The sequence below is a fragment of the Fringilla coelebs genome (genome assembly GCF_963513975.1).
Source record: "Fringilla coelebs genome assembly, chromosome: 6".
NCBI classification, from domain to species: domain Eukaryota; kingdom Metazoa; phylum Chordata; class Aves; order Passeriformes; family Fringillidae; genus Fringilla; species Fringilla coelebs.
In genome coordinates, this window is record NC_140034.1 from 36,072,894 (window position 1) to 36,087,152 (window position 14,259).

At 49.5% G+C, this 14,259-nt stretch overlaps 2 protein-coding genes across 2 annotated transcripts; both read left to right on the forward strand.

Annotated features, from left to right (window-relative positions):
* Positions 1–2,028: 2,028 nt before the first annotated feature.
* On the forward strand, positions 2,029–6,618 carry LOC311154727 (acyl-coenzyme A thioesterase 5-like; the record flags this gene model as incomplete). The annotated part of the gene is made up of 3 exons (XM_084207466.1): positions 2,029–2,638; positions 5,197–5,399; positions 6,037–6,618. The coding sequence occupies 3 exons, from the start codon at positions 2,029–2,031 to the stop codon at positions 6,616–6,618; spliced, it is 1,395 nt and encodes a 464-aa protein (XP_084063592.1).
* A 2,158-nt stretch (positions 6,619–8,776) lies between these two features.
* Positions 8,777–14,168, forward strand: LOC311154726 (acyl-coenzyme A thioesterase 1-like). The gene is made up of 3 exons (XM_084207465.1): positions 8,777–9,470; positions 11,079–11,281; positions 13,021–14,168. Exons 1-3 carry the CDS (start codon positions 8,861–8,863, stop codon positions 13,624–13,626), a joined length of 1,419 nt encoding a protein of 472 aa, XP_084063591.1. The 5' UTR covers positions 8,777–8,860; the 3' UTR covers positions 13,627–14,168.
* The last annotated feature ends 91 nt before the right edge of the window (positions 14,169–14,259 follow it).

The following is a 14,259-nucleotide window of genomic DNA, read 5'->3' on the forward strand; positions in this document are numbered from 1 at the left end:
CGGGACAGCGCCCGCCCAGGGACTCTCCTCCATGGCCCCCTCCATCCGCCTGTCGCCCGCCGCCCGCAGCCTCTTCGATGAGCCGCTGGCCATCGCCGTGCAGGTCAAAACTTGTCCCAGCTGTACCAGTACAACTACAATATCTTCTATACCTTTCCACATCCGTTACACAGAAAATAAATGGGTTTGCCTTTTCTGTCCCCCTCTCAACCTTTTTGCTCAAGTGTCAAGAAAAGGAATGGTGATTTTTGCATTAGTCTTTGATAAAACAGGTCATGTGCAAAATGCACAGTTATGTTTCTTGGGTAGTTTCTATTCCTCTAATACTTGACAGTACTTTCCATGTCACTGTGGTCTCTACATGCATATGCTATCCTGAGGTCATTCTAATTGTCTCTAATGACAATTTTGGAGCAGGGATTTCACTGCTCTTCTGATGACTGTGTCATTGCAATGGAAATGTCTCTGACTTCTCTGCTGCTGGAAGTGTGTAAGAATGGCTGCTATGGCCAGGATGCTGGGCTGTCTCTGGTTAAGCCTTGGGAAAGGTTGTTTGTCTTCTTTGTTATTGGGGTGAGAATTGCAATAAAGAGTCTGAAATTTGAAAGCCATGTAATCATTTGTTGTGCTTTGGTTAGAAGCAGGTTTTGCATCCTGACCACTCTCCCATCCCAGGGCAGATCAAGGGCCCTGTTGGTGGAAGGGCCCTGAGGGCCTCCTGCCCCCCTCAGCAGAGAAGTCACACAGTCTAACACATCTGTGTACAATGAACTGCCACCAGCACCTCCAACTGCTTTGTGAGGACAAAACCAGGGGACAGGGAGCACCATTTCTGTCAGACCTGGAGGGCTGCTACCTCCTTTGTGAACACCATCACCCCGTGCAAGCTGAACCAACTGTCCTGGGTTTTCCATTTTGTAGGTGTCCTCCAGGCCAGCTTGGTACACATGGGGCAAACCTCAGAGCCAGCAGTTGTCTCTATATCCTGTCATGTTTTCAGCACCTGGGCATCCCCATTGAAGCCCTTCCCTGCCCAGCATGTTTCATAACAGATGTTATCAGCAGCACTGACACTTCTGGGCCTGCCCTAACACGGATAAGGCTCCGTGAGCGTGGGCTAGAAGAGAATGTGATAGAGCAGGAGGGAGGGAGGAACATAAGTCTTGGAGTAGCTCATGGCAATGACAGGTGTTGTCATCACTCAACATGGCATACCCCAGAAGATACCAGGAGAGCAGCGCTGGCTGGTGGGGCTGCCTCTGCCTGAGATGTTTCCAGGCCTGCAGCTTGGCTGAGTTTGAGGAAAAAAGAGCCTGCAGGAGAAACCCAGGAAGGAGGGATGCAGCTGTGTCTGTGTCCAGTCCAGCAGGCGTGCTGTAGAGAACTTTGACCACAGCAGATAAGCACACTATGCATCAACAAGAGTCTGGAGAGAGCAGCTGCCTTTTGGAGATCTTAGTATCAGAATAGTTCAGGTTGAAAGGGACCTTAAATGTCATATAATCTGACCCCCCTGCACTAAGCAGAGACGGCTTCAAATAGATCAGATTGCTCAGACCCCTGTCCAACCTGGTCTTGGATGTTTCCAAGTATGGGACATCCATCACCTCTCTGGGCAACCTGGGACAGTGTTTTACTACCCTCATTGTAAAAAAATTCTACCTTATGTCTAATCTGTATCAACTGTCTTTTAGTTTAAAGCCATTGTTCTACTAACAAATTTGTCCCCATGCTACAGGCCGCCTTCGGGTACTGAAAGGTGGCAATAAAGTGTCCCCGGAGCTTTCTCTTCTTTGAGCTGATATGCTCCATCTGTCTCAGGGGATCGGCTATGATGATCCTGCCATGCCATTGGTGCTGGCAGGGATCCAGCAGTGGCTTCAGGCAGACTTGACATCTTTCAGTATATTTGCGCCCACACCATTCCTGCTTAAATTTCCCCCACCCTTACCTCTGTGTGGGAAACTGGTATTGCCACGTTTATAAAAGAAGCCTCAGCTTGAATGCGTACACAACAACTCTGGAGCCATGTGGCAGGTCAGTGCCCACTCCCTGTGCCGGGCCAGCTCCCGCGCCTGGCAGAGGCGGTTGCCTTGGCCCGGCCCCGCGCCTGCAGCCCCACGGAGCCGCGGCCCCGCGTGGAGCCCCGGGACAGCGCCCGCCCAGGGACTCTCCTCCATGGCCCCCTCCATCCGCCTGTCGCCCGCCGACCGCAGCCTCTTCGATGAGCCGCTGGCCATCGCCGTGCAGGGCCTCAGCCCGCGGCAGCAGGTCACTCTGCGGACGTCCTTGCGGGACGAGACCGGAGAGCTCTTCCAGGCCAGTGCCTACTACCAGGCGGGCGACGACGGGCAGCTCGACCTCGCCCGCTGTCCTGCGCTGCCGGGAGGCAGCTTCTCCGGCCTGGAGCCCATGGGGCTGCTCTGGGCTTTGCAGCCCCAGAAGCCTTTCTGGCGGCTGGTAAAGCGGGACGTGCAGAGCCCCTTCCTCCTGCAGCTGGAGGTGTTTGAGGGCCACGGGGAGAGCCCCGGGAGGCTCCTGGCCCAGGCGCAGCACGAGCGGGCGTTCCTGCGGGACGGGCTGCGGAGAGTCCCGGTGCGAGAAGGGAGGATCCGGGCGACGCTTTTCCTGCCCCCCGGTGAGTACCAACTGCAGCCATCCTGCTTTCTCTAAACTGGTGTTTTGTTGGTGAAAGTTGTTCCATGATCTCTCTGAAGGAGTCCATTAAAGCCGCATGTTCTTTCCCCCATCCTTCCCTCTCCACTCCCACTGACCAGCCTGACCATGCTTCCCAATTCACCTGTCCACGCATGTGCCAGGACACGGTTGCAGAAGGGAGATGAATAGCCATTCTTACCCGGGCCTTGAGGTTAAAAAAAAAAAGAAAAAGAAAAAGAATACAAACTAAAAAACAACTGTGAAGAAATTCGAAATTCACAGCAAGTGTGCCAGGAGAGCTACTAGACAAGAAGCTGCAGAATACAGTGGTGGGGAAGGGCTCTGTGACAGTCATTGACATTCTTATGCACTGGGAGGGGTTGGGGTTCTCCCTCCTCCCCCAACAGCAACTAACTACAGTAACTATTTGGCGACCATGGCCCACCATATTGGGGTGAGCATCATCAGTTTGTGAAAGAGGGAAGAGGAGGGGCTCAAGAACATTTACAGGGAATAAATCTTTCCAGCAGGAAAAGACAATTACCTAATTGCTCCGCAGTAGGTGCAGAGCACCTTTCTGAGATGGAAGGATTGCCTAAGACACCACCTGTCTCCAGCATCTTCTGGGCAGCTACACCAAGACTTTCCTGCCAGAGTCCAGGGTATGGGAAGGCTGATTTCACAGACTTAGCATCCCGCCCACAACAAGATCAGAAGTCCCTCCTCTGCCTCACCTCTACCCCCACCTGCTGACCAGGAGAGGAAAGAAGCCACCTGCATACACTTTATCTCCAAAATGCCCCACTTCCCCTGAGATGAGGCACTTTCAGTAAGTCAAATGCATTTCCTCCGAGTCCCCTGACCTCCACCTTTTGCCTGTGTTTTAAAATGATAAGCCCTTGCCACACATTGCCTGGCACTTTGAATTGTTTCATAGGCCCTCTGAGTTGTTTCCTAGGCACAGGACAAAAAGCATTTATCCCCATCCTACTGCCACCACAAACAAGCTTCAACTTAGCAAGACTGTAAGCTCAGTCTGTAGTCGGTATTTCTCTTAGTTCTATTTGGAGATGTGTTTCACAACCATGATTTCACCACACTCAAATTGTCCTGCACTGAGATACCTCATAATGACGTTCATTTCCCGAGCCTGCTCTCTACACCACACATCTCCACATTCAGATTCAGGAGTTGGATACTCCTCAGCAAATGACCTAAGGCCATGTAGAGGCAGAGAGCTGAAAGGGCTTTTGCTACAGTACTGTCGCACCTCCCTTGAGCACCCCCATGGCCTTATTCAGCTGTACCACCTTTTCTGGGCTTGTTCTCAGAGTCCTGCAAGTCCACAGAACCCTGCCACACTCAGCTGAGCCACAGGCCACAAACAACTGCACTCCTGGCCCCTGGCCACACAGCCACTTCTCTGAGTGCTCACAGCCTCTGAGGAGCCAGTAGACGTGCTGTTGCCTGCATGCAAAGAGCCACAGAAGGAAGAGCACAGCAGCACTTTTGATGGCAGGGCTCTCCTTGGTCCAAGGCAGAGAGTGAACAGATGCTGCGCTCTCTCTCCCCTGCCTCTGTGACACCCCGCAGCACATTCCCACCTTCCAGCTGCAGCCTTATGTGCGGATGCACGGGCCACTGGTGCAGGGTCTGAGGCTGTGGCAGAAGGGCATCCTCAAAGGGTGGGAGGCATGAGCCCACTCAGGCCTGTGGCTCTCCTGAAGCCAGAAGTAGTTGTGAGCTAGGTCTTCTCTGTTCCTCAACAGGTCCAGGGTCACCTTCTCTGGCCTGTGGCTTGTGGAGCTTTCCTGCACGTTGCAGTCCCAAAACCAATCAGGCTGGAGGAATGCAACATGCAAAGCATTCTCTTCCCTGCACTGTCTGGGCAGGTTTGGGATTCTCCCAGGATGAGGAAAAGAGCATGCTGGACCAAGAAAGATCCAAACAGAGATCTGCTGATCACCCACTAAGGTACCTGTGGATTCTGTGCAGAATTTGATACTGACTGCTGCCAGACATGACTGGCAAAGAAACAAAGTACTGGTTTGGGTGACTTACAGCTTTTCAAGGGATCCCAAATATTAAAAAGCCACCAAAAAAAAAAAAAAAAAAGGTTACAGTTTCTAGTTTGCATTGCATCTATCAAGACATGATACCTTGAGGATTTTTATAGTGGTAGATGAAGTGCTTGTTGTTACAGGGCTGCTTACAGGAAGAGAATTTGGAACAAGATTCTTTTACCAAAGACTCTCCTCCTACTGGCCCTAAGCACAATGCACAGTACTGCTGATTCCTAAAACAAATAAAGGTTTGTACCTTACTTAAGAGGTTCTGCTCCTGCATTTTTTTACCTCTGCAACACACTCTAGAATTTTTTCAGGTGCTGACACTGCACAGCTAACTGATAGTGTTTTTTTCCCCAAAAGAAGCTTTTCTGCAGTTCCTGTCTGGTACCTTGTTTGATGCATTCCAAACCAAAGAAACATTGAAAGGAGTAATTTCAGGCAATTTTGATCTTTGTCTTGTTTGCTCCAGGAGAAGACACCTTTCCAGGGATCATTGACATACATGGACTTGGAGGAGGTCTTTTTGAGCCCAGAGCAAGCCTGCTGGCCAATCATGGCTTTGCCACACTTGCCCTGGCTTATTATCAATTCGAGGATTTGCCCCAGGAACCAAAGGAACTCCACCTGGAGTATTTTGAAGAGGCAGTGAACTATATGCTGCAGCACCCACAGGTAGGAATACTCATTTCCTGTGGGTTCTAGGAACCGCTCCTCTAAAGTCCTCTCACTGCTCAAGTCATCTTTGGAGGAAGCTGCAGAGTTACTCACCTGGCAGGGTGGCCTTTGCAAGGATTTTGGGTGTCCGAGTTCTAGGAAAGAGAAAGGGCAAGTATACATGCTCTGGAAGAGGGGTGGAGGGAGATCACAAAGCACATCACAAGAGACAGATTAGATGTAACCAGGTGGGAAGTGTGTGCAGGAGAAAGCCTTCATGAGTTGCCACCAAATGTCCTCCTACAGTTTCAAGAGTGAAAAGTAAAAAGCATCTTCCAGGGTCTAAGACTAATAATTCATAGCTGTGACCTATAAGCTGTACCCAGATGGATGAAATCATGTCCCCCCACTCCTGGCTGATTTCAGAATACCAGGGAACATTCTGCATATGAGTGGTTTGAAGTACAGTGTGAGAAGGAAGTATAGGGGGCCTAGGAGGGTGTGCCTGTCATTTGGCCAGAAGGAAAAGTAATCATTGCCATGACTTTCTTCATTTGGTTTTGGAAACTCTCAGCGTTGGACAATCTTGCCCTCCATGAGTCAGCAGTTGTGCTTTTCAGCTCAGCACTGATGAGCATTTCCTCCTGTCTCCCAGGTGAAGGGTCCAGGGGTTGGCCTGCTCGGTTTCTCCAAAGGAGCTGAAGTGTCCCTTGCCATGGCTGCCTTCCTGAAGAACATCTTGGCTGTTGCTTCCCTCAATGCCCCTGTTGCTGCTACATGTATTCCTTTCTCTTACAAGGATAAAATCATCCCCACTTTGACCTTATATGAACACAAAGCCAAGGCCACCAATTCCAAATTTCTTGATTATTCTGATGCCTGTGATGATCCCTTTCAAGCCCCTGGCAACCAAAGCCGGATCCCACTAGAGAAAGCTGAGGCACAGTTTCTATTCGTGGTAGGCCAAGATGACCGTGTTGTCAAAAGTGAGTATTATGCTACTGAAGTCTGTAAGCTTCTGCAGGCTCAAGGGAAGGAAAATTTTCAGATTCTCTCCTACCCTGGAACAGGGCACTGCATAGACCCACCCTTTTTCCCCTTGTACCACATAGGAAGCCACCCTGTTTTTCACAAGAGAGCAGTCCTGGGTGGGGAGCTCAGGGCTTATTCTAAAGCTCAGGTTCATGCTTGGTCACAGATCCAGGCATTTTTCCAAAGGTATTTAATTGTTAACTAGTGTTCAACAAATAATGTGCAAGCAAGACACAACTTTGAACAACCAGATCTGATAAATTCTACTGCAGTTATGTTGTCCAGCCTTGTCCCAGCTGTACCAGTACAACTACAATATCTTCTATACCTTTCCACATCCATTACACAGAAAATAAATGGGTTTGTCTTTTCTGTCCCCCTCTCAACCTTTTTGCTCAAGTGTCAAGAAAAGGAATGGTGATTTTTGCATTAGTCTTTGATAAAACAGGTCATGTGCAAAATGCACAGTTATGTTTCTTGGGTAGTTTCTATTCCTCTAACACTTGACAGTACTTTCCGTGTCACTGTGGTCTCTACATGCATATGCTATCCTGAGGTCATACTAATTGTCTCTAATGACAATTTTGGAGCAGGGATTTCACTGTTCTTCTGATGACTGTGTCATTGCAATGGAAATGTCTCTGACTTCTCTGCTGCTGGAAGTGTGTAAGAATGGCTGCTATGGCCAGGATGCCGGGCTGTCTCTGGTTAAACCTTGGGAAAGGTTGTTTGCCTTTTGTGCCTTCCTTCCATCTTCCCTTCCAAAGGAAGTGCTCTGGCTTGTGGATACTTCTGGCCCCAAGATATCATGCAAAAAAACTTCCTGTTGAATTTACAGCCGTTTTGATCTTCTCCTACATGATGTGGAACATTTTAATCTTTGTTACTGGGATGAGAATTGTAATAAAGAGATTTGAAAGCCATGGAGTCTTTTGCTGTGCTTTGGTTAGAAGCAGGGTTTGCAACTTGACTACTTTCTCATCCCAGGGTGAAGGCTTAAGAAAGCTTGCAGCAACTTGGAATCAAAGTTGCCCAGGTAGGAACAGGAGACCATAGAAGATGGACACGTAGTTCCCTTACCTTCACTCTATTCTACAGCTCTTGTGTCACCAAGCATGGAGGAGAAGGAATTTTGCTGAAGCCTCCAGGACCCTTCCTTTAGCATCTGCTCCTGCATATGGTCAAGCCCATCTTTAAATCCAGTAGTGTAAGCCACAGAGTGTTGTTCTCAACAATAGGAACAGTTGCCACACATTCAGAGCTGGACACCAGACAACATACTCAAATGCTAGATGACAGAACACCTCACCTATTTGGAGAGAAAGGACAATTTCCTTGGTGAATGAAAGACTGCCCAATATCTCTGACCACTTAGTATTTCCAATTAGGGCAATGCTCAAGATTCCCTTAGATGCTTCCACCTCCACACGCCTAAGACAGACACAAGGAGCTTAGAGCACAAGGCATCCCTGCCAGCATCTCCCGGGAAGAGTGAGAGCTTCAGGAAATAGCTCTCCCCCTGCAGTTCCTTTTGGATCAGAAGATCCATCTCTGCCTTAGATGGACTGAATGACCCTGTTTTTTAAATCCCCGCACAATCCATTACTAGAAGAGCCACATGTTTCCTGCCCTACCTAAATAGTCTGTGAAAGTGCTTCTCCCTTATTGCTCCTGCATCCCTGACCACCCTGACCATCCTTCCCAACACACCTGGCTGTGCAGCAGCCTAGGCCGGGCAGAGCCTGGTGGAGACATAACCCACCTTGTCCATGCCTTGGGGTTATGAACAGAGAAGCAGAGCCGGCAAGGAGACAAGAAACAGTGTCTTGTCAGAAACAGTGAGCTAGTGCTGGTGTCACTTCTCCGCGCCTCGGCTGGAGCTGGCCCTCGCTACGGTCCCTTAGCTGAGCAGCTTAGTTGTCACATTTCTGTACGGTCTGTCCCACACCGGCCCTTCCCTGTCCCATCTCTGTACGGTCTGCCCCACACCGGCCCTTCCCTGTCCCATCTCTGTACGGTCTGTCCCACACAGACCCTCCCCTCCAGTGAAGTCCGACTGGGATTCTGCTCAGTGGCTCGTCTTCTCCCCACGCCTCCTGCCCGCAGCCACCGCCCGGCCCGGGAGAGCTCGGGGGCTCACCGAGGAGCTCGCCGAAGCCAAGACGGGTTTCAAGAACTCGGCAGACTTTGGATGAAGCCTCCCACAGCCGGGGAAGGCAGCGGGGAGAAGACAGAAGAGGAGGTAGGCATTCAGGGAAGTAGGGAGGCTCAGAAATAGGTAGGCACGCAGGCAGGCAGGAGGCAAGCAGGCGGGCGGGACAAGGGAGCTGCCGCCCCGCTCCTCCCCGCCGGGGCGTGCCCGGCGGCACTCCAGGCCCCAGCCCGGCCCTGTTTTCGCGAGGATCTGCCCCAGAATCCGCCCCCAGAGGTGGGAGCGATCCGGAGCCATGTGGCAGGTCAGTGCCCGCTCCCTGTGCCGGGCCAGCTCCCGCACCTGGCAGAGACGGTTGCCTTGGCCCGGCCCCGCGCCTGCAGCCCCACGGAGCCGCGGCCCCGCGTGGAGCCCCGGGACAGCGCCCGCCCAGGGACTCTCCTCCATGGCCCCCTCCATCCGCCTGTCGCCCGCCGCCCGCAGCCTCTTCGATGAGCCGCTGGCCATCGCCGTGCAGGGCCTCGGCCCGCGGCAGCAGGTCACTCTGCGGACGTCCTTGCGGGACGAGACCGGAGAGCTCTTCCAGGCCAGTGCCTACTACCAGGCGGGCGACGACGGGCAGCTCGACCTCGCCCGCTGTCCTGCGCTGCCGGGAGGCAGCTTCTCCGGCCTGGAGCCCATGGGGCTGCTCTGGGCTTTGCAGCCCCAGAAGCCTTTCTGGCGGCTGGTAAAGCGGGACGTGCAGAGCCCCTTCCTCCTGCAGCTGGAGGTGTTTGAGGGCCACGGGGAGAGCCCCGGGAGGCTCCTGGCCCAGGCGCAGCACGAGCGGGCGTTCCTGCGGGACGGGCTGCGGAGAGTCCCGGTGCGAGAAGGGAGGATCCGGGCGACGCTTTTCCTGCCCCCCGGTGAGTACCGGCCATGCCGGGCTCCTTCCCCCAAGTCACTGCCTGTACTTTCGGCCCCGCATTCGCAGGTCCGGAGCCAGACCGCCTCTGGGCTCCCGTAGCGCTCCCGACCCGGCAGAGGACGAGGGGGAGCTGCGTCTCGCCGGTAGGGACTGGACACTCCTCAAGGCGTGGCCTGATCAGCATGACCAGGGCTGATCTGCTGGCCGTACTCCTCATACGGAACGGCCTCATGTGTCTGTTTAACTGACTTCTACTGGACATGAGGGCATTGATCACAGTACACTTTTTGTTCCCAAATGCCATAGGAGGTGGAGTCAGCCAGTTTTCGAGGCACCTTTCCTGCACTTTGCTGGTTTCCAGGAAAATCAGGTGGTAATTCTTTTGAGTAAGTGGAAGATGCTTTCCTAAACTGTGGAGTTTAAATCTGTGGCTTCCCTTTCCAGCCTCTCCACACATCCTGAACTTAGTAATGTCCTAATTGCTGTAGCCCAAGTTGCCTTTTGCTGCCACATTTATCTCCAGTTCTTCCCTGTTCGTGAGCAGGTCAAGGAAAACATTGGAGAGACTTGCTCTGACAGTATTTTTGTCAGAAAGTAATGAAAAGGGCCTGTGAGTTTTTCAGATTGCCTGACAAATGCTCTGTTATCCTTCCATCAGCTGTCCAGATTTCTGCTAGTTTTCTGTAGGAAACCTCATCTCTTGCATTCCCTTGGTTCTGTAGTAGCCACACCCCCACAGCGTCCCACCTTTCCTTCCCCCCCCCCCCCCCCCCCCGCCCGTGATACAGAGGTTTTCACCAAGCATATCTCTGTGCCTTCCCCTCTCCCCTTTCTTTCCTGTCTGTCCCAGATTACTCTTTCATGACAGTGCCTTAGGCTCTGTCTGCTCTGACTTCATCTGTCTCCTTGAGGCTGGAGATGAATTTCTAGTTCTTGTTTGTTACACATGTCAGTCTGCAGACGCCTGAGGGAAGCCTCACCCCCCTTCCTGAGCAGGAATGGAAGTCTCCCTCTTGGTCTCCTCCTTTCCATACTTGGTTAGTACTTTGCAGCAATCCCTCTCAGCTCTGGACTTCAGTCCCTGTCCCATGATGAACCCAATGTAATGCTTCCCTCACCAGGTAAGCAAGGCTGGTTTCAAATACTTTCTTCTCTTAATCCCAGAATAAATGACTGAGGTCATTTACACTAAAATTGAGAAGGTGGAACCATCAGAAGATGACAATTTTTTGGATCAGCCTTCTGAGGAATGCACTAAGGAGAAGCCTGCTGGGGTTTTTGAAGCAGAGCTTAATACATTTGCAGTGAATTTACATGATACAGAGAACCAATTGTGACTGTCAAAAGATCCCTTCTCTTCCAGCTGCCTGTTTCCTGATGTTATCTAAAACATTAGCAGACCTGCTAATTTGTGCTTGTTTGTTTAATCTTGAAGCAATGTAGCCACTTCATTAAAGCTGTCACAGTAATTTAGGACCCTCAATAACATTCTGCTGCTGTAATTTTTTTCCTTTTTTTTTTTTAGAGACACATTCCAAGGCCTATGAATTTGGAATATAAATTAAAAATTGTGGGTTAATGTGTCCTGTTATGTGGTCTCTCTCAGGAAGTGGCCCCTTTCCGGGAATTATTGACTTGTATGGAACTGGAGGAGGACTCCCTGAATACAGGGCATGCCTGCTGGCCAACCATGGCTTTGCTGTGCTGGCTCTGGCTTTCTACAGCTATGAAGATCTCCCCAAAGGGATGAAGGAATTCCACCTGGAATATTTTGAAGAAGCTGTAAACTATATGTTACACCACACCCAGGTTGGTTTGTTCATTGACTCTCACTACAGTGAACTCTCATCAGTTAGGTCCTGTCAGACTACAGATGGGGCAGAGCTGCTGTACTTCAAATAGCATTGCTGTTGTGTTGGCTGTTATTGTTTTATATCTTTAACTCCCATTAAAATGGCTCTCTGGCAGATTATTCCAACTCTTCCTTTTCATCTGGCCAAGTGAAACAGTGACACATTGGTCAATACTGGTAATTTCTACTCCATTCAACCCAGTGTCATAACTAGGGTGCTAGTTTCCTGGAGGCTTACTGGACTTGCAGTGGGGATTTTAGATTTATGCTCTGTAGAATGTCCTTCAGAACTAAATGTCCTTTTCAGCTGTGGAGCACGTGATGCCCTTCTGTGATCCAGGTCTCAGGGAAACCAAGGAAACTCAAGGAAGTCCACCAATACACATTTGATGCTGTGTATTTTATAGGCTCTTAAAATCACTCCAGATGTTGGTATTTCATAAGTATGGGTTTTAGTAGCTGGTTGTGCACTTAGGGATCCTTCTAATTCAGCACCTCTTGGAAGAGAGCCCTGCTCAATTCTGCATCTTCTTATAAGTAGCTGTCAGTGAAAGTAGGTAGAATTGCACAAACTAACACTTGGTTTCTCTGAAGAATGAAAATAAATACCTTCCTCAACCTCAGAAAGATGAGTAGTTGTTAAAGGTCTTGACTGCTTTTTGGTTACCTTAACTTTAACTGCTCATGGCACTTCTCTTTCCAAAAAAATCTGAAAATTGCTTCACCCTGCATTTTTTTTCCCTTAAGAGCAGTACAGTACCATTGCCTCCCATTAACACCTCCACTGCTATTCTCACCATGTTTTTAATGTGTTGCAAAGTTTCAGCCATATTTTCTAATTCCTCCCTTCCCATATTTCAAAGTCAGTGGGTTTGAAGCCTGTTACAGCAGTGATAAGACACAGAAGGTATTAGATTCTGATGCTGCCTCAGAGCCTATTTGCCCCTGAGAGTCTTTGGATATTGAGGAGTTGTGGTATTAGCTAACATTCTTCCAGTATCCTTACAGGATTTCAGCACCCAGTAAGGTCATTTAACTTTCCTATTCTAGTTAATTGGCCTTGTGTAAAAGAAAATGGAGGTAACCTAGTCTAGATTGACTCCAGGGGACTGTACAATTCTCCTAGAAAAATGGTTTCAATAGGTTATATTTTTAAGATAAATTTTAATGAGTAAGCTACCTCAGACTGCTTCCTGTGAGTTAGATACCAAATATTCTAGAGCTCATATGGAGCCTGCTACCCCATGTCAGCTTCTTAATAGGAGAAACTTGAATATAAGAAATACATTAACAGAAGTGATGAACAATATCATAGGCATTGCTGGCTTTGAGCCTTTTGCACTGAAAGAAAGCAACTGCAGAGGAGGCCTCCCCTGCACTTTCCCTCTTCTTCTCTCAACTGCATTATGAATAAAGTGAATCTGTGACTGCACATTTGCAAGCATAGCTGTATTCTCTGCTTCAGCACTGAACCTTGTAGCTTTGTTAGGATGATGCTGCAGTCTTAGTAGGGCTTAGAGTCATAAATCAAGCACAGAACAGTGCCTAGGATCCTTCAGACATGGGCCCTGTACACACAACCTCAGGTGTAAGTGGGGTCCAAATTTGGGACAGATACAGCTGCAAACATGGTAATATATTAAAGAAGTGTTGTACCATGGTTCATTGCTTGTTGTTTCTCTTCTCTCACCTCCAGGTTAAAGGTCCAGGAATTGGTTTGCTTGGACACTCGAAGGGGGGTGACCTGTGTCTCTCCATGGCCTCCTTCCTAAAGGGCATCACAGCCACTGCCCTTATCAACGGCTCAGTGGCAAATGTGGGTGCGGTGCTCCGCTACAAGGACATCACCATTCCACCCCTTGGTCTGAATACAAAACGCATCAAGGTCGGCAAGTCCGGGATTGCTGATATTATTGATGCATTGAACAGCCCGCTTGAAGGGCCTGACCAGCAAAGCTTTATCCCTTTGGAGAAGGCTGAGTGTTGCTTCTTGTTCATTGTCGGCCAGGATGATCACAACTGGAAAAGTGAATTCTTTGCAGTTGAGGGGAGCAAACGTTTGCAAGCTCATGGGAAGGAAAAGCCTGAGATAATCTGTTATCCTGGAGCAGGACACTACATTGAACCTCCCTTTTTCCCGATGTGTGCAGCCTCAATGCACCTGCTAATTGGCAAGCCTGTGATGTGGGGAGGGGAGCCCAAGGCACACTCTGAGGCACAGATAGATGCTTGGCAGCAAATCCAAGCTTTCTTTCATAAACACCTCACAGGCAAGCCATCTGGAACATTCAGTAAGCTCTGATATGAATTAGGTTACTTTGCACATGAATATGCTGGTTTTGTTAAATGTTTTGTTAAATTGTTTTGTTAAATGGCTCAGAATGAGAACCAGGAACATCACAGAATAAGCTATTAGGTTTCTTGGAGAATGATGGTTGGTGAAAGCAAGAAAGCAGCTTCCTTTTTACGCCTTCCTCTAATCTTGGTTAGGGGCCTTGGTCTCCTGTTTTATGTAGTACAGGGTTATAAGCTGTGGAAAACAAATGGTGGTAAGGCCATGTGCTTTGAGTGTGAATTGAAGTGGTAGGTTCTCATCCAAGCTGAGAACCGGGATGAAAACATGCCTTGGCCTTCTCAGAGGAGATGATTCTCAGAGGAGAGATTGCCCAGCTTTGTGTTCTAGTTCCAGTATTCCAGTTTTTCTGGAGGCAGTAATCTGCCTTCAGTAATCTTTCTGTTCTCCCTGTGCACTTCTTCCTCCTTTGTTGCTCCTTGCCCTTCTCTCAAACCATTAAAATGCATCTGCCTTAAAAATATCTAATAAAAAGCAATACTACTGTGCCAGCACCCTCAGGTAACACTTCACATTTATAGGCAACAAACCAGCCCATAGCTTGATGTGATGTTTTGAGAGCATGCAGTAGAAATGAGACAT

Excerpts from the sequence above, each read along its gene's own strand:
- LOC311154726 (XM_084207465.1), top strand. The coding sequence starts at position 8,861 with ATGTGGCAGGTCAGTGCCCGCTCCCTGTGCCGGGCCAGCTCCCGCACC. Across the intron at positions 9,471-11,078 it reads GACGCTTTTCCTGCCCCCCG|GAAGTGGCCCCTTTCCGGGA; the intron begins GTGAGTACCGGC and ends GGTCTCTCTCAG. Across the intron at positions 11,282-13,020 it reads ATATGTTACACCACACCCAG|GTTAAAGGTCCAGGAATTGG; the intron begins GTTGGTTTGTTC and ends TCTCACCTCCAG.